The sequence below is a fragment of the Salvelinus sp. IW2-2015 genome, linkage group LG7 (assembly GCF_002910315.2).
Source record: "Salvelinus sp. IW2-2015 linkage group LG7, ASM291031v2, whole genome shotgun sequence".
NCBI lineage: Eukaryota > Metazoa > Chordata > Actinopteri > Salmoniformes > Salmonidae > Salvelinus > Salvelinus sp. IW2-2015.
In genome coordinates this window covers 7,532,554-7,559,845 of record NC_036847.1, presented here as the reverse complement: position 1 = coordinate 7,559,845, position 27,292 = coordinate 7,532,554, and the positions used below count along the sequence as shown (strand labels likewise).

The following is a 27,292-nucleotide window of genomic DNA, read 5'->3' as shown; positions in this document are numbered from 1 at the left end:
CCCATACTGTTATTTATTTTTGCCCCTTTGCACCCCAGTATCTCTACTTGCACATTCATATTCTGCACATCTATCACTCCAGTGTTTAATTGCTAAATTATAATTATTTCGCCACTATGGCCTATTTATTGCCTTACCTCCCCTTATCCTACCTCATTTGCACACACTGTATATAGACTTTTTCTATTGTGTTATTGACGGTATGTTAGTTTATTCCATGTGTAACTCTGTGTTGTTGTTTGTGTCGCACTGCTTTGCTTTATCTTGGCCAGGTCGCAGAACTTTTTCCTCAACTAGCCTACCTGGTTAAATAAAGGTGAAATAAAATATATATGTATTCATTTTTATGTTTAAGATATTTCACAGCGGTTTAGATGATACAATGATTCTCTACACTGTTTGCTTTGTCGCAAACTGAAATTAGGCAAACTATTACAATTTTAGCAACCAGGAAATGGCGGAAAGATTTATGCATAATAAATAAAGATATTTCATGTATTTCTATAGTTCCAAAATGTTTTTACAATGGTGGGGGAGTGCCAAGATGAAAGCCCGGTTGCTTCAAAACAGCACCCACTGGTAGTCATCTAGTGTATGTATAAATCATTAATCTTACCTACAGTATGTAATAACCACATGTGCATACAATTATGGGAATTTTACCATACAATATTCATACAGGCGTGTATAGGTAGCCTAAATTGTAAACTGTTAATTATTGTTAGTTTATACAGCTGTTTTCAGCAAGTAGCTTATCACTAAAAGATTAACCGTATAGGCCTATTCATATGAGGTCAGCAACAATGGACAGCTAGGTTTGGTGTGGCTTTCCCCTTATCGTATGTAGGATTGAAAAATATATTGGTTGGTCACACACAATGAAACAGGGCAGTTATCCCAAAAATATTTTATTATCATAATTTCTGTTAAATACCCAATGGCATAATCGAGAGGACACCTTCTCAAGTATGGAAGAAACTCAAATCAAGGAAGAATAAATGACATTTATGGCTCATATTTCCAAAACTGTATTAGTACATCTCTAAATATCATGCGTTGACAGTTCAAAAAGTTGTCTTCCATTGGTAGAGCAGTAAATTCCAGAAGATGTCCTCTATGGCTCATCACTCTCCAGTCTCAATGGCCATGTCCTCCATCACTGTGTACTGTGTGAGCGAAGTCTCTATGAGCCATGTCTCTGTAGTGTAAACATACACAGAGTGTACTAAACATTAGGAACATCTTCCTAATATTGAGTTGCACCCCCTTTTCCCCTCAGAACAGCCTCAATTCGTCAGTGCATGTACTACAAGGTGTAGAAAGCGTTCCATTGGAATGCTTCCCACTGTTGTGTCAGCTTGGCTGGATGTCCTTTGGGTGGTGGACCATTCTTGATACACCCAGGAAACTGTTGAGGGTGAAAAACCCAGCAGCATTGCAGTTCTTGACACACAAACCAGTGTGCCTGGCCCCTACTACCCTATCCCGTTCAAAGGCACTTAAAATATTTTGTCTTGCCCATTCAACCTCTGATTGGGAAAGGGGGATACCTAGTCAGTTGTACAAATGAATGCATTCAAATGAAATGTGTCTTCCGCATTTAACCCAACCTCCCTAAATCAGAAAGGAGCGAAGGGCTGCCTTAATCCCACATACACAATCCATGTCTCAATTGTCTCAAGGCTTAAAGATCATTCTTAAAACTGTGTCCTCCCCTTTATCTATACTGATTGAAGTAGCTTTAAACAGGTGATATCAGGGATCATAGCTTTCACCTYGTCAGTCTATGTCATTGAAAGAGCTGGAGTTCCTAATGTTTTGTATAGTCAGTGTATAGGCACTCTCTGTAGGACTGGTCATTTGGCCTGTGTGCAGTGGGGCATACGGGCATCCGTGGGCTTTAACAGTGGCCCCACTTCTCCTGCCCTCCTCCAGGAAGAGCTTTATATTGCACATAACCTTGATTTAAAAACCACCAAGAGAACCGGCAAAATAGACTACAGCCTGTTAAAAAAAGGATCACCATTTCAGACAATGTCTTGCAGTCCCCTCTGCTTTGTAGTGTCTATGTCAGTGCAGTCACACCTTGGCCTCCTCCTTCAGCTCTAGACCTCAATGGTCTTGAAGTAGATGCGGGTGTAGATGGTGTCTAGCTGGCTGTGCAGGGCGTGGAAGGAGGGCCGCTTGGAGGCCTCGGCATTCCAGCAATCCAACATGATGCGATAGATGTTGGGGGGACACCTACTGGGAGAGGGCAACCTGTAGCCTGTCGACAGGAGCTCCAGCACCTCCGTATTGCTCTTCCCTGTGTGTGTGTGTGTGTGTGTGTGTGTGTGTAGAGAGAGAAAGAAAGAGGGAGAAGAAAAATATTAAATCAGAGGTAGAAATATCCTTCAGAGGGAAATATTGAAAAGCATTTTGACAGATAGAGGTAATAGATGAACTGTCATGAGGATTGACGGTTCCTCTTGTGATAACGTGGTGTATAACTGTAAAAACAAATAGAGTCCAGAGAATATGGTCTTGAAAAGGTTTGACACACCGTCGTATGGCATCTTTCCTCGTGACATCATCTCGTAGAGCAGCACACCGAAGGACCAGACGTCAGACTTGACGGAGAAGCGCTGATAGAGAGCAGCCTCAGGGGCTGTCCATCTCACTGGGATCTTAGTGGTTCTACTGGCCGTGTACACACTGTCCTACACACACACACACACACACACACACACACACACACACACGTGTTTACATATCATTTTTTCCCATATTCCCTTTTCTGGAAATGTCCAGAAAAAAATAGCTTTTTAAGCAAGAACTTTCCTTGCTTCATCTGAGTGAATTTTTTTCCCTTAAACCCAGATAGGTCAGCCCAACATACAGTATATTTTTCTACAGCATTTTTTAAAACTTTACTTATTGGCTGTTCTCGCTCTTCATTTCCCCATCCATTTCACATCCATTCCATCCTTACCTTAATGATCCGTGCCAGGCCAAAGTCAGCCACCTTACAGACCAGGTCATCTCCCACCAGGATGTTCCTGGCCGCCAGGTCCCGGTGCACAATGTGTCGGTCCTCCAGGTAGGCCATGCCCTCACCAACCTGGCTGCCCATGTAGATGAGGTGGGCAGAGGTTAGCAKCTGACCCTCCGGCGCTGGAACAGCACAGGGAGCAGACTGGTTAGGATCGATCAAGCATTGTAGCGTCTGAATAGTTACTCAATTGCACCAACACATACCTTTACTGGTTTTCGATACCAAAATGATCATGGTTCGGTCACTGTTGGAGCAATCAAGCCCTGAGCCCTATACATTATTTTTTTTCATCTTATCACCCTATGAAAAGTTGTGTGTGTGTTGACTACAAGTGTTATGTGTTCACAGATGATTATGTTGATCAATAACATACACTGCATGCAGCCGAACATGTGGGTGTGTGACTCACTGCCCAGATAGGACTTGAGGCTGCCCTTGGTCATGAGCTCAGTGACTATGTAGACAGGCTCTCCTCTGGAACACAGGGCCAACAGCTGGATGAGCTTGGGGTGGTGGAGGTTCTTCAGGGCCTGGATCTCCTTCACAAACTCATCCAGCTTAGTGTCCTCTGCAGGAGAGACAAAAAGACAGAGCGAGGCTGAGAACAGTGCTCTTCAGGTTGGAGTGTGTGAGATAAGGAGCTTAGGACTGACCATATGACGCATTATAAATCACTTTATGAACAAGGCGAGGGCCCTGACCTGAATGGACTGACTTGGTGAGCGAGTGTGTAATTGTGTTTGCCTGCAATAACGTTTTACCATTGCAGCATTTGCCCATCTGCAGTATGTTGTTGAAAATAATTCCCTCATCAATTCGTCAAGTTGAATTTGATCAGTGATCATGCCCAGAAAGACTACGCCAAAATTCTGCTTGTAGTGTGCGGAATAATGTATAACACTGTAGTTAATATGATAGCGAAGAGAGCTAGCATGCTTACCTTGTTTAAGCATCTTGATGGCCACCCTTTTTTTCTGGCTGGTCCACAGGGCCTCCCACACCTCTCCAAAGTGGCCCTCCCCCAGCTTCACGTGCAGTTTAAACTCCTCCCGAGGACACTCCCAAGGCTCCATGTCAAACAGCTCTCTCTGAGGACACCACAACACCATTGTTACAACCAGCATCATACAAATGGACACCACAACACTGTTACAGCCACACAACTCACAGCTACCGAGTATGGCGAATACTTTCAAATACTTGAGCTGCGCTGCATTTTGTTTGCCCAATACAATGGAACCAATTAAGTAGTCCCGAAATTGCAAACTCCATGCTTAATTAAGCATGTGTGATGCTCAGATAGGGATATCTTTGAATGTACTAAAGCTAACACAGGCACTTTTAAAATTACGCATTTATCATTGATCATTAACTGCTACAAAAGAAATGTGTCAATCAAGAAATTATAAATAAATAATCTACAAAGGATGATCTATATCAAGGTTCCCCAACTGGTGGCAGGGTGGTTTTATTTTCAGAACAAAAAAAGATACAGTACCAGTCAAAAGTTGACACCAACTCATTTACGGGTTTCTTTATTTTTACTATTTTCCACAATGTAGAATAATAGTGAAGGCATCAAAACTATGAAATCATGTAGTAACCAAATAAAAGTTAAACAAATCAAAATATATTTGAGATTCTTCAAAGTAGCCACCCTTTGCCTTGATGACAGCCTTGGCATTCTCTCAACCAGTTTCATGAGGTAGTCACGTGGAATGCATTTCAATTAACAGGTGTGCCTTGTTGAAAGTACATTTTTAAAAAGGTCTTTCCTTCTTAATGCGTTTGTGCCAAATCAGTTGTGTMGTGAAAAGGTAGGGGTGGTATACAGAAGATAGCCCTATTTGGTAAAAGACCAAGTCCATATTATGGCAAGAACAGCTCAAATAAGCAAAGAGAAACGACAGTCCCATCATTACTTTAAGACATGAAGGTCAGTCAATCTGGAAAATTTCAAAAACTTTGAAAGTTGCAGCGGATAAGTTCATTAGAGTTACCAGCTTCAGAAATTGCAGCCCAAATAAATGCTTTGAGTTCAAGTAACAGACATCTCAACATCAACTGTTCAGAGGAGACTGAATGAAATCAGGATTTCATGGTCGAATTGCTGCAAAGAAACCACTACTAAAAGGACACCAATAAGAAGAAAATACTTGCTTGGGCCAAGAAACACAAGCAATGGACATTAGACCAGTGGAAATCTGTCCTTTGGTCTGATGAGTCCAAATTTGAGATTTTCGGTTCCAACCGGACGTGTCTTTGTGGGACGCAGAGTAGGTGGACGGATGATCTCCGTGTGTGGTTCCCAACGTGAAGCATGGAGGAGGAAGTGTGATGATGTGGGGGTGCTTTGCTGGTAACACTGTCAGTGATTTATTTAGAATTCAAGGCACACTTAACCAGTATGGCTACCACAGCATTAAGCAGCGATACACCATCACATCTGGTTTGCGCTTTGTGGGACTATCATTTGTTTTTCAACAGGACAATGACCCAACACACCTCCAGGCTGTGTAAGGGCTATTTGACCAAAAAGGAGTGTGACAGAGTGCTGCATCAGATGACCTGGCCTCCACAATCACCCGACCTCAACCCAATTGAGATGGTTTGGGATGAGTTGGACCGCAGAGTGAAGGAAAAGCAGCCAACAAGTGCTCAGCATATGTGGGAACTCCTTCAAGAATGTTGGAAAAGCATTACAGGTGAATCTTGTTGAGAGAATGCCAAGAGTGTGCAAAGCTGTCATCAAGACAAAGGGTGGCTACTTTGAAGAATCTAAAATATATTTTGATTTGTTTAACACTTTTAGTTACTACATGATTCCATGTGTTATTTCATAGTTTATGTCTTCACTACTATTCTACAATGTAGAAAATAGTAAAAATAAATAAAAACCCTTGAATGGTGGGTCCAAACTTTTGACTGGTACTGTATATATTTTTTTTGCATTTTCCTTGTTGTACATAAAATACTGTAACACCAGGAAATCAGGTCCAAGGGATTGTAATTTTGGAAATCTGTTCCAAACTATTCTCACACATAATAGTGATCGTATACAAACGTAAGCAAGGTTTGAAAATATTATGTTTTAGTCAAATATTATATCAGTTTGGGCTTCTTGCTTCTTGCGGGGCCGCCCGACCATCCACTCAGGAAAAACAAAACGTCCTACGGCTGAATCTCGTTGCTGATCCCTGATCTTTATATACTTTAATTACTGTGGAATTAACATTGTGACGGTCTTGGAAAATCTAACTACACAACACAATTAAATGAAGAAAAGACAAATAGAATTTGAAAAAAAAAAGCTAATTTCAATCTCATGAAGGAGGTCAACTAGTCTTGGTATGAGCTTCTCATGTACTCTTCTCTTTAGTCAAATTGAACATAAAAAGAAAAAGTAGCCTTGCACGAGCCAGAACAGCTCATAGGAGCAGGAGCCCATCTCCTGTTTCTGTAGCGTGGGGCAGCTTCATGTACAAGTACACCCTTTGGACAGGATGCTAGTCTAATGCAGGGCCTTACCTCCAATCTATCTCCTTAATGCGGAGTGCTAAGCAGAGATTTTTAAAGTCTTTGGTATGAATCGGCCGGGGATCGAACTCTCAACCTTCCAATCTCAGGGCGGACACTAACCACAAGGCCACTGAGTTGGTCAAATTGAACACGTAGGACAGAAATAATTTTGGATACAATAAAACTACATCTACAATCAAATTGTGTATGAAATGGCAACAGTATCAGTCTAACAGCTAAGAAATATAAATGCTAACACTATAAAAATGTAAATAAATAAATTGAAAAGTAGAACATTTTGAAATAACAAAATGGTGAACTAAAAAGGGCCTGGAGTGAAGGGCAAGCGTGTGTGTCTGTGTGGCTTTCCACGGCCTCGGATTCAGTCTCATCGTCTCCACTCGAAAGGAAGAGAGAAGAGACTGGAATCACGGAGAGGCCTCCAGTAAAAACAGCCTGATCCCTGCCTCTACACTACATTTTCTTGATTCCCTAATGATGTCAAAGTAAAACACATATTTCTAACAAATATGATTTGATTTCGGGGGAATATGTGGCCCAAAAACTAACATATTCACCATCCAAAATAAAATTAAAATAACTGGATTGTGAATGGTATCCACAAAGTGTAAGTGTGTGTGTGAGAGAGTTGGTTGGTACACACACACCTGCTGTGCACATGGCTCATCCAGAGGCACTCCTAGACTCCTGGAGTTGTTCTGGTAGTATCGGATCAACTCCTCCAGAGTGGCAAAGGAAATCTTGTCCGACACAAAGTATGCCCCAATCAATGAACGCTGGATTCGGAAATGGAAGACTTTCCCACTGTTTCTGCCTATGGACAAGGCAAACATGATTAGACTTTTTCACACATTTCAAAGACAGTGGTGACAAACTCCAAAAGCATTTATTTTTTAAATTGTACATGTCTCACACACACACACACACACACTTGACCAAATGAATCACAACTTGACATACAAGCATTGACTTAAGAGATTGCTCTCTCGGTTTACAGTACAGTGGGTGATGAGATGTAGGAGGTTTGCAACTAAAGAAGTATTTCATTGCCACCCACTGGTGAATGAACGGTAGCACGTCCTTTTACACCATTGTTTCCACGGGTATTTTCAGATTATTTAATAAGGAATGGTGGCATAACAGCATAGAATTACATATTAGAACTCTGTTTAATGTAATGTATTATACAACGGGTGGGTCTAATCCTGAATGCTGATTGGTTAAAACCGCATTCCAACCGGTGTCTATTTCACAAGTTACCACCGGCTAAATCTATGAAGTTGAAATGCCCATTTACTCTGTTCCATCTCACTGCGCAATCCACGGTCTCATCAACCCTGCCAGGAAATGTATGAACTTGATCTCCACTATAAAAAGCATCTAGACATCTCCTCCCATTTCTTTTAGACTGGCATTTGGTTTTCAACAGCAGAGATTTGTATAAACCTTGCTGTCTCTCCGACCTTTTCAATATTGAATTGCGATCTCCACCGTCCCATATAAAGTGAATGTGTCCGAACGACACTGACAGCAAATTGAGCTGGTTGTCATAGCAGCATACAAAACTTTTCAGTTGACTGCCTAAATTGATACTTTGTTGCGAAAACTGCGGAACATTTCTTTTGATCTTTTCGGCGGTATGAGTATGGATGAATGGGAAAAATAGATGGCAATAATACCCAGGCATGCAGATTTGGAGGATACTGCATTGAATGTCCGAGAGAAAAGCCGGAACGGAAAAAACACAGTTAAGAATACAAACTGGGCTGTGTGTTGCTTCGATGGCTGGATAGCAGAGATTTAAAAAAAAGTTTGACTTCAAAACTGTCACTAAGGAAGAGTTGAACATCCTCCGACAGTTTTATGGAAATGTATGACATGGGAAGGGGAGCCGTACAGCATAAGTAGCTACCTGGCACTCCGTAGTGGGTTTCTAAATGACCCACCCATCGGTCGCAACTTGTGCCTTATGAAGGACACTGAATTTACCACCTCGAATCATGTATTTCTGGGCAACATCAAACAGCTAAGGCGGCAAGGAATTTATATCCATCAGCCACCCTCCCATCACTGATAAAGACATGGCCCAGCTCCAAAACTCCCAGGCTCTGAATCCCAGTACACCAAGGGGTCTGGTCCAGAAAGTGTGAATCCCGGTACACCAAGGGGTCTGGTTCAGAAAGTGTGAATCCCGGTGCACCAAGGGGTCTGGTCCAGAAAGTGTGAATCCCAGTACACCAAGGGGTCTGGTCCAGAAAGTGTGAATCCCGGTACACCAAGGGGTCTGGTCCATCAAGTGTGAATCCCGGTACACCAAGGGGTCTGGTCCAGAAAGTGTGGCTCGACCTCCAGTTACATCTGGGTCGAAGAGGAAAAGAGGGGAACAGACAAAAGCCCAACTCATTCCTCGTAAAAACAAGACGAGAACAGTCTAAGGTATGTTGTTCATAGCCTGTTTGTGTTATTTCTAAGTTGCACTCGTAATTAGGCTACTGGAAAACAATATAACACATTCTCTCAGATACGCCACTCTCGCATATAACAAGGCCACACAAAGAATCTGGACCCAAGGGAGAGGGGCAGGGAGTGGCATTTGGTTTTATTCTGGCTACACTTTTTGACGTGACTGTAAAAGCAAGCCAGGGATAAGAACGTTGCCAGTCAGTATGGCAATGGAACATTTAGAACGAACGACTGGGTTGCGTCCATAGATACAGAACAAACAGAACGAACGACTGGGTCGCGTCTCTAGCAACCCTAGATTTGTGTCGGGACAATATCTTGTGGAAGGATGAAATAGTACGAATAAATTAAATCAAAATAACGTTTAATGAAAATATGTTGATCATTATTTGAATATGCTGGTAACCCGTTGTATAAAAGTGATAATGCCCTCAAAGCCGGTGTTGGATATAGTGGCRGGAACACCCGTGCTAATATATTCAACAAACACCGGCTTCTGGGGCATTATCAGTTGAATAGGATCTCTATGGGTAACAATGGGCTCTTTCTGATATTTACTACAATGAATTCAACAGAGTGGGTAGGCTACCATATGGAGCCTATGGCACTTGTTTGTTAATGAATTCCAAAGAAACTATGTACTTAATAGGTTAACATAAAGTAATTATAACGTTACCATGCAATATTGGCTTACCTGAGATGGTGTATTCATCGCTGTGGCTCTCGCTGATGCGCACCAGGAACGAGCCATCCTTATTCTGAGAGGCCAGGAGCAGTTTCTCAGCCTTCACCCGGTTAATGTTCCCATAGTACCACCTCAACAGACAGACAGATGGATGAACAGACAGGGAAAGAGGTAGACAGTCAGTCACAGAAAAAAAGAGACATGCACAATTGCACACAAGCAGACAAGAGCACACACCCCCCCCCGGCAGCAACACACAAACACACGACACGCTGGTGAGATTGGATGAACATGAGGTAGGCTAAGGTGTTTTCACACTTGGTCCCTTTCAGACAATTTGTGTGAACTCGGTGCAGTTCACGTAGTTGTTTATTTTTATTTTTTTAATTAAATAATACATTTCACATTTACTTAAGTATTCAGACCCTTTACTAAGGAATTACAGCCTCAAGTCTTGTGGCGACCTCTCATTCAGAGCAGTTGGGGCAGAGCACCACCTGTTTTGAGCCCCGCATTTTTAGCTTGTCTGTTTACATTGTTATTTTGGCATTACAGTATTTTGCAATTGCTAACAAGCGTCGGTCAATACTGAAGCCACTTTTTCAAAACTCTTCACACAGTCTCCGTTACCAACATGCATCTTGGCCAAACAGTTCATCTCACCTCCAAAACTCACTCAAACCACTTCATACATGTCTCAAAATAAGCTCGTTCACACTGGCAACAATTCTCACTCAGAAAAACACCGACCTAAAAACACTTAACAGGGAGCATTAAATAAATTAACTTTTTTCTTTGAAGTGTGAATGATTTTTCACATAAATCAGTATTTTATTATAAAATAAGAATAACACCTTTTCACTTTGACTGTACTGAAGTATATGTAACAAGAATGAATCAGAAATGCAGCAATTTGCTTCAATAGCCTTTATTTGTTCTATATCTTTGCATATAGTAATTTACTTGTGAAAAATAAAGAGTTGAAACAAAATCAAATTCCTCAAATTCCAGGGCTGCAATAATAATAATTACATCAACATGTATAGTATAATCATACTATACAGTACTGTGATAGATCTAGTTCTCGCTCTCTGCTGCATTTGGCCACAAATTCTCATCAACATCACATCTGATGTCTTCTCTGGAAAGTATCTTCTGGAATGTCTAATCCAACCCTGGCAGTCTTCAGGAGAAGTGTCTCCACACCCTGGCAGTCTTCAGGAGAAGTGTCTCCACACCCTGGCAGTCTTCAGGAGAAGTGTCTCCACACCCTGGCAGTCTTCAGGAGAAGTGTCTCCACACCCTGGCAGTCTTCAGGAGAAGTGTCTCCACACCCTGGCAGTCTTCAGGAGAAGTGTCTTCACACCCTGGCAGTCTTCAGGAAAAGTGTCTCCACACCCACCTGGCAGTTTCAGGAGAAGTGTCTCCACACCCTGGCAGTCTTCAGGAGAAGTGTCTCCACACCCTGGCAGTCTTCAGGAGAAGTGTCTCCACACCCTGGCAGTCTTCAGGAAAAGTGTCTCCACACCCTGGCAGTCTTCAGGAAAAGTGTATCTACACCCTGGCAGTCTTCAGGAGAAGTGTCTCCACACCCCACATCCAGTAAGGACATCTGGATGGTGGTCATAAACCTTCCACCTCCACGCAGAGAAAAACCCCATAGAGGAGTTTAGGAACGGGGAGTATGGAGGCAGGAATAGTACTGACCTCCTGGGATGTGCAGCAAACCAGTCTGACTGCAGCAGAGTGGTGGAATGCCACATTATCCCACACAACAACGAAGGTAGGGGAGTTTCTTGCCCCTCTCTCCTTCGCTGGTACAAGTCGATTATGCAGGTCATCCAGAAAATAAAATGAGCCTTTCTGTATTATAGGGGCCTATGGGGTGGTTTGTGTGACAGCAAACCATCATTGGACAGTGCTGCACACATTGTGAGCTCCTCTTTGGCCTGGGACATGTACGGTTGCTCTCTGTCCAATCACATTTCTTCCCCTGCGGCATGTTTTTGCCAGGTTGAATCCAGCTTCATCTACAAAGATGAATGTGCAGTTTGCCTGGCTTCCATCTCCATTACTCTCTAAAATACAGTAAATCCAGTTTTACAGTACTTTACATTATGCATAGCTGTGTATGTACCCTGTTTGGTTATTGAACAGACGTCTTACCTGAACTGCTTCATACTATTTTAATGTTCCTCTAGGACTCTGGCAACTGTCGTTGTGCTGACCTTATTCACATTCCCAAAAGTGATATTGTCTGCCAGCACTCTGTCCCGAATTTCCCACAGTTTTATTACATTGGTTTACCAACTACCATGTCAACAATGGCAATTTCCTGCTCATATAATAATATTCTGCCTCTCCCTCCTGTGGGAGGCAACCTTTGGATCCTACTGAAACATACAAAACAAAGCAATATATTTAAAAATGTCAGTACATGTAAAAATGTGAACATACTGTATTGTACTGTAATATGTAGTTCAATTATCATTGAAGGACGCACGTCACCTGTGGTTTTGCCTGAAAATTCGTACCATTGATGCAACTGTTGAACGCTGCACCCTTACAGTAGATATACCTACTTACATTTTGGACGCTAATAGATTGCATTTAGTTGCCCCTTTGGTTGCACCCTTAAACTGGCCTCTCTCAAAGAGAGACCATGGTCAATAATTGTTGCCCTTCTCAGAGACCACCGCTCTTGGTCTTCCTCTCCTTGGTCCGCCACGCAGTCTCCCTCTCCCTGCCACTTCTTTCTCCACCAACCGGTCCTCCTTGATCCATGTTTCCAAACTAAGTCATTCCGAAGCCGTCCTCCTTTGTCTGTTTGGTAACGAGACTAAAAACAGGACACTTGGGTAGGCTTTCAGCTGAAATTGCAATCAGCTGTGTTTGGAATGTTTAAATATTCTCGTGAGATTCTCCGTTTCAATCTGGTTACTGCAGAAATGTACGACATTTGCCATTATTCTGTTTTGAATGTGTTTTTAACAGTTTTGGAAACAGTGTGTCATCATTTGAAAACGTGCTGCAAATATGGTTTTGAGTTCATGGATATCGGAGAATGTGGTCATTGAATGCATTTTGTGTGAAAGCAATGAAAAATGATTCACAGTTTGGTCCACATACACTTCTGTCGCTGACTGTGTGAAGAGTTTTGACCAATGCATGTTAGCAATTGAAAAAAACGCATAAGTGTCACATCAGTTTGCAAAAAATGTTAATAAAGCCACAAACATTGTCTCTTTTTTGTTTTCTTGAGTAAGGCCGCTCCAAAATGCAGGTGTTTCAGCCTAGCTCGGTGCTTTCTGTGGTGGTGGGGCAAGCCAGCAGAAAATATGGAGCGTTGTGCCGTAATTGGCTCAGTGTTCTGTCACTCATGGGGACTTATTTTTTTGTGCAGTGTGAACRCTCCAAATGAACTCCGACCCCTAAAAAAGAGCAACACCGTTTCCCCTGCCATAACCCCTCACATTAGTGCCACAAAAGAGGAGGATGATGTGACGGTTCGGAGAAAAGAAACCTGAGCCGTTTTTTGGATATTGATTAGCGATTGTCAAGGAGTTTTTAGTTCAGATTAGTTGTTTGCAATATGTCATCTATAGGCTAAGAAAGCTTCTTATTCAATTGTGGGGTTTAGATAGTTTAAGATGTTGTTTGGTGAGAATTTCAATCAATTCTAGCTCGTAAAGGGGCAATAGCCTAAATTGGGAGTACAATTTTCAATTACAGCGTTATTTAATCTGGAGTTATTATTCTGCTATTTATTCTGTTACCAATAATATTTACATGTTYATAGTACTGGGTCTTCTGATTACAAATATTGTGTCTCATCTTTTAACTAAATGCAATCTATTAGCGTCCAAAATGTAAGTAGGTATATCTACTGTAGCATTCCAATAACACATTCTGATGGAATGGCTTGTCCTGCACTTTGAGGTTTCTGTTGCAAGGCCATCAGACTGTTAAATAGTCACCACTAGCTGCCCCCCCAGTACCCTGCACAGAACTTTAGTCACTGTCACTAGACAGCTACCACCCAGTTACTCTCCCATGCACCTTAGGGCAGCAGCCTCTATGTACATAGTCATGGAACACTGGTCACTTTAATAATGGTACTCTGGTCACTTTAAATAATGTTTACATACCGTTTTACCCACTTACAGTGGAAGTCGGAAGTTTACATACACCTCAGCCAAATACATTTAAACTCAGTTTTTCACAATTCCTGACATTTAATCCTAGTAAAAATTCCCTGTCTTAGGTCAGTTAGGATCACCACTTTATTTTAAGAATGTGAAATGTCAGAATAATAGTAGAGAGAAGGATTTATTTCAGCTTTTGTTTCTTTCGTCACACACCCAGTGGGTCAGAAGTTTACAAACACTCAATTAGTATTTGGTAGCATTGCCTTTGAAAATTGTTTAACTTGGGTCAAACGTTTTGGGTAGCGTTCCACAAGCTTCCCACAATAAATTGGGTGAATTTTGGCCCACTCCTCCTGACAGAGCTGGTGTAACAGTCAGGTTTGTAGACCTCCTMGCTCGCACATGCTTTTTCAGTTCTGCCAACAGATTTTCTATAGGATTGAGGTCAGGGCTTTGTGATGGCCACTCCAATACCTTGACCTTGTTGTCCTTAAGCCATTTTGCCACAACTTTGGAAGTATGCTTGGCGTCATTGTCCATTTGGAAGACCCATTTGCGACCAAGCTTTAACTTCCTGACTGATGTCTTGAGATGTTGCTTCAAAATATCCACATAATTTTCCTCCCTCATGATGCCATCTATTTTGTGAAGTGCACCAGACCCTCCTGCAACAAAGCACCCCCACAACATGATGCTGCCACCCCCATGCTTCACGGTTGGGATGGTGTTCTTTGGCTTGCAAGCCTCCCCCTTTTTCCTCCAAACATGACGATGATCATTATGGCCAAACTGGTCTGATGAAACAAAAATAGAACTGAGGACATTTCTCCAAAAAGTACGATCTTTGTCCCCATATGCAGTTGCAAACCGCAGTCTGGCTTTTTTATGGCGGTTTTGGAGCAGTGGCTTCTTCCTTGCTCAGCGGCCGTTCAGGTTATGTCGATATAGGACTCGTTTTACTGTGGATATAGATACTTTTGTACCGGTTTCCTCCAGCATCTTCACAAAGTCTTTTGCTGTTGTTCTGGGATTAATTTATCCTCTGCAGCAGAGGTAACTCTGGGTCTTCCTTTCCTGTGGCGATCCTCACGAGAGCCAGTTTCATCATAGCGCTTGTTGCTTTTTGTGACTGCACTTGAATAAACTATCAAAAATCTTTAAATTTTCCAGATTGACTGAACTTCATGTCTTAAAGTAATGATGGACTGTCATTTCTCTTTGCTCATTTTAACTGTTCTTGCCATAATATAGTAATATAGTTTTGATGTCTTCACTATTATTCTACAATGTAGAAAATAGTAAAAATAAAGAAAAACCCTTGAATGAGTCGGTGTTCAAACTTTTGAGTGGTACCATAAATACACAGTGCCGTCAGAAAGTATTCAGACCCCTTGACTTTTCACATTTTGTTATGTTACAGCCTTATTATAAAATGGCTGAAATAAAATTCAGGAATCTACACAATAGCTCATTAAAAAAAAGGCAAACAGTTTAGATTTTTMGGGGAAATGTATTAAAAACAGGAATACCTTATTTACATAAATATTCAGACCCTTTGCTATGAGACTCGAAATTGAGCTCAGGTTCATCCTGTTTCCATTGATCATCTTTGAGATGTATCTACAACTTGATTGGAATCCACCTGTGGTAAATTCAATTGATTGGGCATGATTTGGAAAGGCACACACTGGTCTAGATAAGGTCCCACAGTTGACAGTACATGTCAGAGCAAAAACCAAGCAATGAGGTTGAAGGAATTGTCCGTAGAGCTCCAAGACAGGATTGTGTCAAGGCACAGATCTGGGGAAGGGTACCAAAACATTTCTGCAGCATTGAAGGTCCCCAAGAACACAGTGGCCTCCATCATTCTTAAATGGAAGAAGTTTGGAACCACCAAGACTACCTAGAGCTGGCCGCCTGAACAAACTGAGCAATCGGGGGAGAAGGGCCTTGGTCAGGGAAGTGACAAAGAACCCGATGGTCACTCTGATAGAGCTCTAGAGTTCCAGAAGGACAACCATCTCTGCAGCACTCCACCAATCACTCCACCATCCAGGTAGAGGGACCAGACGGAAGCCATGCCTCAGTTAAAGGCACATGACAGCCCACTCAGAGTTTGCCAAAAGGCACCTAAAGACTCTCAGGCCATGAGAAACAAGATTCTCTGGTCTGATGAAACCAAGATTGAACTCTTTGGCCTGAATGCCAAGCGTCACATCTGGAGGAAGCCTGGCACCATCCCTACGGTGAAGCATGGTGGAGGCAGGATTTTCACTAGATGCTGCGGGCAATTGTTTCCATTCAGCCACAAGAGCATTAGTGAGTTCGGGCACTGATGTTGGGCGATTAGGTCTGGCTCGCAGTTGGCGTTCCAATTCATCCCAAAGGTGTTCAATGGGGTTGGGAGAGGGGCTCTGTGCAGTCCAGTCATTCCACACTAATCTCAACAAACTATTTCTGTATGGACCTCACTTTGTGCACGGGCATTGTCATGCTGAAACAGGAAAGGGCCTTCCCCAAACTGTTGCCACAAAGCTGGAAGCACAGAATCGTCTAGAATGGAATAGTATGCTGTAGCGTTAATATTTCCCATCACTGGAACTAAGAGGCCTAGCCTGAACCATGAAAAACAGCCCCAGTCCACTATTCCTCCTCCACCAAACTTTACAGTTGGCACTATGCATTCAGGCAGGTAGCGTTCTCCTGGCATCCATCAAACCCACATATTATTCTACAATGTAGAACATATTAAAAAGAAAAGAAAAACACTTGAATGAGTAGGTGTGTCCAAACTTTTGACTGGTACTGTATATAATATTTATTTATACTCCGGACTCCAACATTGCTCGTCCTAATATTTKTATTTCTTAATTCCATTATTTTACTTTTTCGATGTGTATTGTTGTTTATTGTTAGGTATTACTGCACTGTTGGAGCTAGGAACACAAMCATTTCGCTACAACCGCAATAACATCTGCTAAATATGTGTCCGTCCAATCAAATTTGATTTGAAAAAACCCAGAGTGCATTGAGTGAACGTTGGAAAAAGATATCGGTTAGTTTCTCAATGTGAATGCAAAGAGGATTCAGACCACAAAATAGGTGACATGAACTGGCAAAAGAGTTGAGTCCTCATTCAAAGACAAGGGCAGTGTGAACACAAAGAGAACAGTTATTTAGCTTATATTTTTTTACCCCAGAGTTCACTTTAAAGCGGTCTGTGTGTGAAAACACCCTTCTAGCTGCTTTGAGTGGYAAAGTAGGTGTGGTTTATAGGCTAGACTGCAGCCAAGTAGTAAGGAAGGCTATTCACACTTATTATCAAGAATGGGTGRGCCTGTGCTGTTCAGCAAACGCCATGCACATTTCCATGGTCAGGTTTCACCTGAAACTGTCAGGTGTGGGTGTGAGCTGAGTGGAAAGCTTACCATAGTTGCCAAAAGTTGTGTATCGACTGCTGTACCTAGTGTAGTTCTTAAAGCTACAACTTGGCTGCACTTGCACCAATCTGACCACAAAAGCAGGAACTATTTGTATAGCCACATAGGCCTACAGAAACGTAATACAGTGTGATTGTTATACACTACAATGTTGTGCACTGTGCAGTAGTGAATAGGAAGGGAGGGATGGGTGCTGCAGTCACTTTTCTGTTAACACTGTCCTTATTCAATCTGAACAAGGCCTATTTGAATGAATGATCATAAGGCCAAATCGTGTTTATGCAGGCTCAATTAACATTATGTTGAAGATAGCCTACCTTCTTGATAAACCTGGTAGACATAGTTGATAAACATGGTCCTACACAATATATTGGACATGGTGAAATCTCAAAAGCATATTATGAATGAAACAATATTGAGGTTGCTCCCGCTCACAGAAGCGCCACTCACTTGTGATTAGCAAACTCGTCCTGTAAAATGGCCACATAAGTAGCRGGGACCAGTCCGGACTCCATCGAACCGGTAAGTTTCTTGGCAAGCACATAATCCCCCCTCTTTTCTATTACCGACAGCTTGTCCCCTTCCTTGATAGTCAGCTCCTCCTCGCTCCGGGCTTCGAAATCGAACAGAGCCGCATAGAGCTGAGTCGGTTTCTTCTTGGGGGAAGGAGCACGGATATCACCTGAAATAGTGGGGATTTCGGCTGGTCGGGTGATATTTGGGTAATGGAATTCGGGCCATATCCAGTTCCACAGCCGACTACAACATGGCATGCAACAACGACAACAACCCTCCATCCCAAACCAATAGCAACGCCGAGGTATCCCAGGTTTTTGAAGGGAACCGCGACAAATACGACGCGAAAATAAATGTGCCTATTTAGGAACGCCAGAGGCCTATTAGCCTACAGTTTCGAGACGTCTTCGATCTCCCTTTTCAACAAACATAGTGCAGCATCAGCGATAGTTAGGCTGACAATCAGGAGAAACCGGTTTTGTGTTGCGATTAATCAGGGACACAATACCGATGGCTGCGGGAATGCGGAAACGATATATTGTCGGGAGAGGAGACGATATCCATACCCACATTGATCCTTGATTCATTTAAAGTACGCCTAAAAAAAAAAACGAAATACCCTATCTATACTTGACCTCCAACGAATGATAACCAAATACCGCATCTCTCTGGAATACGGTCAACACCTGAACTGCATTTGCTGAGCCAGGACCACGACATGCTTACAGTCCCAGGGTTTTGGTTTGGAACACTCGACAGCGCCCGCTGTCCCTACATCCGTGAACCTGTCTCCCCACTGCTCGTGCTTGGCGGTTAAATCAACAACACCACCACAGAGGGTAGGCCTATATGTCCATATATATATATACGCCCTTGACTCTGGTGCAAGGGATCTACTCAGTACGTATAAGCAAAACAGCGTGAAATCCCTATCTAATTATGCATAATTTCCCTTAGCAAATTAATTGACTTCATGTTTTTTTTTTGCTATAGTTTWAAAAAAGCTGCTGGTAACATAATTATAATATATTGCTGGTCATCGCAGTATATTATGTAGAAGTAGGCTATAGTATAGAAATATGGTATCGGTGTTGCTTACACCAATTACTCATTGGTTTAGATCTATTGCATCATGTACAATTAACACAATATTATTAATGTAAACATATACTATGCATTAACAAAATACCCATTAAAAGGTATTTACCGATAATATATATTTTGTAAGAACAAGAACAACCTTTCCTTTATTACAACCATTACAAAATACATCGGTTTCTGTTTGATAGCACACTGTTTTATTAGTATATTTAGACTTGTGACATACAGCTTGGGAYAAAAAAAAGTCTCATTTTTAAATTTGAAAACATTTTACCTTAGCAGTGACATCACACCGAAGAAAGCTTAATTTGAAATCATTGGTTTTTCATGAATCAAAGTGATATGTTAGGTAAAATAACCACCCATGCTGTTTCGCATTAAACAGAAATCGTTTTTTTTCTCCGTTTTTTTTCAATCTTTAAGTTGCTTTACATATATTATCAACACTTTTCTAAAGAATTCAAATATTTAGCCACATGTACTGGAAAAAAGGTATCCACTGTTATATATTTAACACAATAAATATAAAAAAAGAATACTTATTTTTTATATAATTTATATGGTATCAAAGAGGGAAATGGGCCCTTCAGTAAGACATGTTAAAAAAGTGATGTCCTTTTCCTGAGGTTTTTGTCTGCAGTTTAGTTTTTTCCTCGCTAAATATACTAATAGTATAGAAAACCCTGCAAAGGGTATGTCAATGGCTTATCATTCACTGTGGAACAAATTCTCATATATTGGTAAAGTAATCACACCAGAGCGTCAGTTCACTGTGACCCCTGGTTTTTGTGTACCAGGTCAGCTAAGGAGAGGGCATTCCTTAAGCCAAGCACACAGCTCTCCCAACAACCAGTTTCTAAATGTGTGACATTAACCTTATTTCGACACGGTCCCATTTCCCATCAATGTACAAGGTATTAGATTAACAGAGTGGGGAGGAGGAGAGAAATGACCAAATWAAATAAAATGACAAAACAAATCTGTACATGTAAACATCACACTTCCACCGAGTCCAAACTCAGGAGGAAAATACAGTTTCACATTGGTATTAGGTACAAATCGAAACTGAGAAAAAGACAATCAGCTTCTGGTACAGTAGGTAAAGAGGAAAACCTAAAACAGAACCAAGGAATCTAAAGCACCACCAAATGATTAAATAAAACAGACTATGGTTGGGAAAACCATTTTGATTTGACTGTAGCTGTACACTGCCCTGATAGAAAAATAAGTGTTTTTTTTTCTCCCCCTATTGTTTTTTTTGTGTCGAGCTATACATCTGACCAAAGCAGATATATTTTTTTAAAGTGTGTATTCATTCACGGTACCCTGACCAGCACCACACCTGTCCGAGTGGAACCGTCTCTGTTGGGGGCGTCATTTGTAAAGTCAATGAGTTCCAATGTAATCCAATGTCAGCTGGAGATAAAAACGGTATGATAAAGGGAATCACACCTTTCCCACAGCAAAATACCCCTGCTCGTCACTCAAAACACTTCCCCTCCACTGAAGCACTGAAGTGCTGACACTACCGCATAGCATTCACGGGGTTAGAGATGCATACAGTAGTCTGGGAGTTGGAGTTTCATGAAGGGCATGGTTAAGGGCGTAGACTTGGTCTGTGCTTGGTTGGCACATTCTCTGTCATGTAAAGTCTTGTTGGCCCTAAGCAGGAAAATAATCATGGCTCCAATCAACAACATGTTTGACGCTATTCACAAGGTCAACAATGCTAATCTTAACAGAGGGCACTCCCTCTGATCTGAGGTCACATCACTAAACGTGATGCTGGTCAGGTCGGTTGCTAAACGTGTTGACATCCTTGTTTGGAATGTACAGTATAGGCATACAGAGTAACTTCACTTGAGATGTTGGTTTTTGTACAAAATATTATTTGAAAAGACCACTTACTTGCACTACAAAATATATATAAAATAATAACAAAATGAATAATAAAAATAGAAATCAGATAAGAATGTGTATCGACAGTGGGCCACTATGAGTGCTCCACCGCTCTTGAGGAGTCAGAAGTTTGAGTAAGAATCCTCTGATTATGGCTAAAATACTCGTCATCTCCAAAACGCACTGTATACAATAGCTGCACACAGAAAAGGAATGGAAATCAAACCGTGAGCAAGTTGCACCTTTCCAAGATTGTCTTTGCCTATTTTTACAGTATGTTTTCTTAACGTATGTAGCTGTCTATYAGAAACTACAGAGCAAACCCCAAAGGGTTCAAACAGAGGAGGGAGTAGTATTTCGCAAGAGCCTCTTTACTATATCATCTCATCTCGTACTCCCTTTGTACAGATARATTTAACCGTCCCTTGTCTATATCAGAAATGCATAACTGTCACGATCTTCTTCTTCACAAAACCATATAGCAGATGTTTTGTGGCATGTGACGTTACAATATCCAGCAGTCATTTCTAAAGAGGCTCGATCCATCAATCCATCACTCTGTGTTGACCCGGGGTAATAGGGAAATACATAGGACGACAACACTGGCTCTAGCGTCCGCTCTGTAAGATCAGAAACACTTACAGCCCTATGTACAGTTTGGCCAGAGCACTGCGTGTCTGGCAATCATTTGAAAACTCAGTGGCAAAAAAGGCAGTGTTAAGATGGAAGTGAATAAGACAGATCCCCCTACTAAGTTAGCTCCCACACTAAACCCCCCCCCCCCGTGATACAGTAATTCCTCTACTATGTTACTGTACTGATACACTGCTGTGGTTGTATGTGCTGGGGTCATTGTAGCCTAAGAGCTCAGGGCAGGAGCAGTGAGGGATGGATCCGCAGAAATGAGGGTGATACCAATAAGAAAACACATTTTGAAGCCCTCACAGCCACGTTGTGAGAGAACACAGTGAGGGGTTTCCTCTTGACTGGTCATTTTGCATATTTCTCTTGTGTTTGTGTCGTTTTTACCCACCACGCAGATCTAATCAAGAGCTTGCTCAGAGATAAATAGAACGTCTTGGGAGTCCATTTTCTACTTTCTATCTAGCCATAATATTTCCATAAATTAAATATTTGTACATCAATGTGTACTCATTATGGAGATTGGATTTGACATTGCACATGTATGCTGGGTGGCTTTATCAAGGTGTTGTTCTGTGGTTCAGAGTGTGTCACCAGTGAGCACAGTGCRCCGTTCAATCTCAGGCCATGGATCTAGCACATCTACATCAATGGCTTTCATTTACACAAGGTCCCCCCCCCCCCACCCCACCGAATAGTCGTGGTTGTGATACGTCGTAGCACCCACACCTTTTTRCCCCGTTAACACTATGCTGTCAAGGGCCAGGATGATTATCAACTGCATTGCAAATACTCTTCCTCTTTCCTTTAGTAGGACACACCTCGCCAGTGCAAGATGGAGCCCTGAACAAGCAGGGCCTCCGTCACAGATTTCAGTTGCTTCAGTGTGCAAAAGGGAGCAAATTACAGTGACACAACAGTCAGCCCCTTCAGGCCTGCCACTTGAAGAAACATTTTGCATTTTTTTTCTCTCACACTCATTCTAAAAGGTACAAACRTCCCAGACTTTGACTGCACATTGCACAGTAAGATAGATATGCCCAGAGCACCCTTGTGAGTGGCTGCAAGAGGAGCAAGTTGATCCCTATATGCCTCCAGAGATTAAAAGTCATGAAGAAAGGAAAAAGGTCACTGTACAAACAACACAGCCCTATGAAAGAACAAAAAGATCAACCAGAGTGCCTAGTAGCAGAGAGAAACAACTGACTGGGATGGCATGTCGTTTTTAAAAGTTAGATTTTAGTCTCTGTTATCGGTTTTGAGTAGTTTTAGCTTCTTGTCGTTTGTGTTGTRGTCTTGAGGTGCTCTGGTTGTGCAGGAGGATGGCGTCCTGACTTGAGGTTACAGGTCTGTGGCAAAAGTCCGGTACATATAGCAGCAGCGTGGATTAATGGCCATCTCAAAGAGTCAATAGACAAACACATACGTTATCCCTCCCAGAACCGAGCTGGACTGGGCTCAGGTCAGGGAGGAGAAGGGGGTGGGGGATGTATAGGTCCAGAGGAGGGGGATAGGTTCGAGAGAGGAATGCAGAACCGGACACAGAAAAAGACAGGGTATCATCGAGTGATGAGTCGGGACAAACCAAAACCTGGAATTGATGGGAGAGCAATGAGCCACAAGAGGGTTGGAAAAAATGGGGGACTTGAAAAAAAAAAAAAACTACCAGCTATCGTCGGAGAGGTTCAGTCTCCCACGGAAAATACTACCTTGCCCCCAGTCCTTTACTTTACTGATGCTTTTTCATGTTCTCTTCATGGTGTTTCTAGAATCAAATATGGACTGAGTATTTACAGTACACAAATAACAGGACAAACAATACTTTTTTTWAAATTCGAACTATAGTTACAATATTTACTCTGGAAACATCTTGAAATGGTTAAGACTTTGCTTCCTGCAGGTCTATGAAAACACTGAACACATCAGGTAGTAACTGGTGAGTGTTGTGTGATGAGCGTTGTGTGACGTCGCCACCCAGTAGGAATGAAGTACTAGAACGGTTGGTTGATAGATCTGAGGTATTTCCATGTGGAATAGATGGCATCTCCATAATGCATAAGTTAAAGTGTTGCTCCCGTGCACATCGAGTTCTTTATTACTCAATGGGGAGGTGAGGTCTGAATCATGGGAAAGTGCTTTAGGACACAGTTTATTTACACCGAGCGCAACATGTTGTCTCTTTCTTTCCAGCCTTCTTCAGCCTCTGTTCATCCAAAAAGTGGTTCAAAATGTCTTCTTATAGTCAAACAAACAAATTCAGATCTCAAATCAAACGTATTTGTCATTAACAAACATTTTGTTACTACTGTTCAGAGAGTCTCGRTTTCATTGTTATTGGGGAAGGCGAGCTTTTTGAGGTGATCTGTGATCTGTGTACTATAACACGGTTSAGTTTACTGGCACACCGAAAGGATCCACTTCTCTTCCTCATACAAGGGGGCGCTGTTCTCTCCTCATCACAGCATAACCCTGCAGTGTTCTCCAGTGCTCCAGCCCCACCACTCCCCCCCACATCACTAGGTAGACTAATTTCCGGCTCTCTCCCTGTCACCCCTCTTCTTTCCACAGAGCTGTGGAAGTGAGGGAGAGCTGTTATGATTGGGAGGGAGCATGTTCCTTTACAGGTGGTTGAAGAGGGGGAGAAACGCTGTTCCCAAGTCGTCGCAGACAGTGCTCTCTCTCTCCACGCACTGATGTTAAAACGATCAAGGGGGGGGGGTTAGAATATCAGACTAGAGGAAGGTAGTACTGTTGCATGCCTCCCTCCTGGAGACGGGGAGAATATACAGGTCAGTGGAGGACGAAACACAGACAGATGGATCTGGTGAGTGGGAGAGTAGTTGGTTAGGGGTTGTGTGGGAGAGTCAGAGAGAGAGAGAGGGAGAAGGAGGGAGACGGGGAGGAGGAGTTTCCGGCTCAGTTTTGCTGCAGGATCAGGGTCTCCAGCTCGTCGGCCGAGCGGAGCAAGAAGGCGGCCGACTCGCGGTAGCCGGCGATGAGCTGCCGCACGGCCGTGATCTCTGTTGGGCTGAGCTGCGCCGAGGCCCCGCCACCTATGACACCAGCACTCCGCCCGTGACTGTTTGAGCTTGCCGATGAAGAGTTTGACCCCAGGGACTTCATGCTGAGGTCAGTAGGGCCTGGGGGAAAGACAACACACTCAAATGAAGACACATACTGGGGACATTTTACTATAATTGTAACTATTGAAAATCATAAATATGCATTCTTATCCACTGTAGGAAATATATTTTAGATGAGTTCCACCTGTATTTAAAAAAATAAAAATTCTACGTCCAAATATGGGCAAGAATTGGATTTCTCGATACGTTTCGATAAGTGTCCGTCTGTTCTAAACTCGCCCAGTGATGCTGCTACAGTACGAGCAACATGCTTCAGGTAAGCTAAGGTATGCTGCTACTCTAAGCTGCCGTGCTCTGGCCAAATAAAGAGGCGAAGCATGCTCTCTCACCGTTGCTCTGAGCAGTGGCGGTTGTCAGGGAGACTGGGTGTTGCATGCTAGCTCCCAGACCCCCGTAACCACGGTAACTATTGTTGAGCCCACCGTTGGTGTAGAGCTGGTCCTGGGAGTAGGCCGAGGCGGCCAGGGAGTAGGCAGAGTGGGCCAGGGAGGCCGGCTCGCGAGAACTGGGCTTGTCAAGTGCTATCTGCTCCTCCTGAGGTGGAGACGAGAGAGATTTCAGTCCCACTTCCATGTATATAATATACTCAAGGTTAAGAACAGACTTTGCCATTGGCTATTAGAACACATACACAGTACATCCACCCACCTGAAAAGATACACACCTGTACACACACACCCCCCGATGTGCACACAGACACACACACACACCATCAGAGCACTCACATGTGCCTGGTAGACATCCAGGCGCATCCTCTTGGCAGCCTTGCGTGTCTCGCTCTCGCAGGCGGCTGCCAGGATGTTCTCAGCCATGGCTGAGGTGAGGTGAGGTGGTGTGGGTCGTGTCTAGCAGGGGAGAGACAATCAGCACAAATTCATCCCCACGCCAGAGTACCCACATTGACCACAGGGGGCATATTCAACATTAATAATACAGAAGATATTACACTAATAATATGTTCAGTTGCACCTACTCATTACACAAAGTTATTCCAACTCCTCTATTTCAGATAGTATCATTCCTAACCAGATACATGAGCACTGAACAGCACTACATTTTCAACAGAATATTTCACCAGGTAAGGAACAAAATGAAAGTATAATATCCTGATCTAATAAACAATGGTGATACAACATTTCTATGGCTCACACAATGGAATGTATTTTTTGTGATGTCCGTTGAGTTGATTCCTGTTTTTACTTCCTGCTTTTCTCCTATGGGCAAATGGTGCATGAATGAAAATGTCCCATTCAGGCCTTTTACCCCCCCCCAAAATAAAAGATGGTCAGTTCCTATCTGCTTAAGGGGGTGGCTCTCACAATGTATTAGCACCTGAGCCTGATCTGCTTAGTTCATTGACCTTATATGAACCAGAAAGAAAATGTGAGTGGGATGCCTCTGTCTCTGCTATGGGTACACTCYCAATGGTTGCCAATGACTCTGTGGCCACGAACGCCTCCAACTCAATCATCAAGTTTGCAGAAGACATAACAGTGGTAGGCCTGATTACCAATAACGACTAGACAGCCTACAMGAAGGAGGTGAAGATTCCAATTCATCCCAAAGGTGTTTGATGGSGTTGAGGTCAGGGCTCTGTGCAGGACATTCAAGTTCTTCCACATTGATCTTGACAAACCATTTCTGTCTGGACCTCGCTTTGTGCAAGGGCATTGTCATGCTGAAACAGGAACGGGTCTTCCCCAAACTGTTGCCACAAAGCCCGGAAGCACAGAATTGTCTAGAATGTCATTGTATGCTGTAGTGTTAATATTTCCCATCACTGGAACTAAGAGGCCTAGCCTGAACCATGAAAAACAGACCCAGTCCATTATTCCTCCTCCACCAAACTTTACAGTTGGCACTATGCATTGGGGCAGGTAGCGTTCTCCTGGCATCCGCCAAACCCAGATTCGTCCGTCGGACTGCCAGATGGTGAAGTGTGATTCATCACTCCAGAAAACTAGTTTCCACTGCTTCAGAGTKCAATAGCGGGGAACTTTACACCACTCTAGCAGACGCTTTGGCATTGCGCATGGTCGTCTTAAGGTTTATGTGCGGCTGCTCGGCCATGGAAACCCATTTCATGAAGTTTCCGACGAACAGTTCTTGTGCTGACATTGCTTTCAGAGGCAGTTTTGAACTCGGTAGTGAGTGTTGCAACCGAGGACAGAMGATTTCTTTACGCACTACGCGCTTCAGCACTCGGTGGTCCCGTTCTGTGAGCTTGTGTGGCATACCACTTTTGCGGCTGAGCCGTTGTTGCTCCTCTATGTTTTCACTTCACAATAACGGCACTTACAGTTGACCGGGGCAGCTCTAGCAGGGCAGACATTTGACGAACTGACTTGTTGGAAAGGTGGCATCCTATGACGGTGCCACGTTGAAAGTCACTGAGCTCTTCAGTAAAGCCATTCTACTGCCAGTGTTTGTCTATGGAGATTGCATGGCTCTGTGCTCGATTTTGTACACCTGTCAGCAAAGAGTGTGGCTGAAATAGCTGAATCCACTAATTTGAAMAGGTGTCCACATACTTTTGTATATATAGTGTATCTGTGACCAACAGATGCATATCTGTATTCCCGTCATGTGAAATCCATAGATTAGGGCCGAATGATTTTTTTTCAATTGATTGACTTCCTTATATGAACTGTAACTAAAATAAAATATTTGAAATTGTTCCA

At 42.7% G+C, this 27,292-nt stretch overlaps 2 protein-coding genes and 1 long non-coding RNA gene across 6 annotated transcripts in view; 1 reads left to right on the top strand and 2 right to left on the bottom strand.

The window, feature by feature from the left end:
* Positions 1-892: 892 nt before the first annotated feature.
* LOC111966297 (tyrosine-protein kinase Srms) lies at positions 893-18,636 on the bottom strand. Its single transcript, XM_023990813.2, has 8 exons — positions 17,761-18,636; positions 9,732-9,853; positions 7,222-7,388; positions 3,975-4,122; positions 3,444-3,602; positions 2,972-3,153; positions 2,543-2,699; positions 893-2,305 (listed from the first exon to the last, which is right to left on the bottom strand). The coding sequence occupies exons 1-8, from the start codon at positions 18,105-18,107 to the stop codon at positions 2,106-2,108; spliced, it is 1,482 nt and encodes a 493-aa protein (XP_023846581.1). The 5' UTR covers positions 18,108-18,636; the 3' UTR covers positions 893-2,105.
* LOC139028030 (uncharacterized) lies at positions 18,578-27,292 on the top strand. The gene is made up of 2 exons (XR_011480167.1): positions 18,578-18,665; positions 24,037-27,292. It is a non-coding gene; the product is annotated as an uncharacterized lncRNA (long non-coding RNA).
* Positions 19,102-27,292, bottom strand: part of LOC111966295 (nucleolar protein 4-like) — a 150,475-nt gene continuing 142,284 nt past the window's right edge. For 3 of the 4 annotated variants that reach the window (XM_023990809.2, XM_023990810.2, XM_023990812.2), the window contains 3 exons: positions 25,337-25,456; positions 24,941-25,145; positions 19,102-24,608 (listed from right to left, as the gene is read on the bottom strand). In XM_023990809.2, the coding sequence (XP_023846577.1) occupies positions 24,385-24,608; positions 24,941-25,145; positions 25,337-25,456 (549 nt within the window). In that variant the 3' untranslated portion in view covers positions 19,102-24,384. The remainder of the gene's footprint in view (positions 24,609-24,940; positions 25,146-25,336; positions 25,457-27,292) is intronic. The other variant, XM_023990811.2, reaches the window with a different exon arrangement.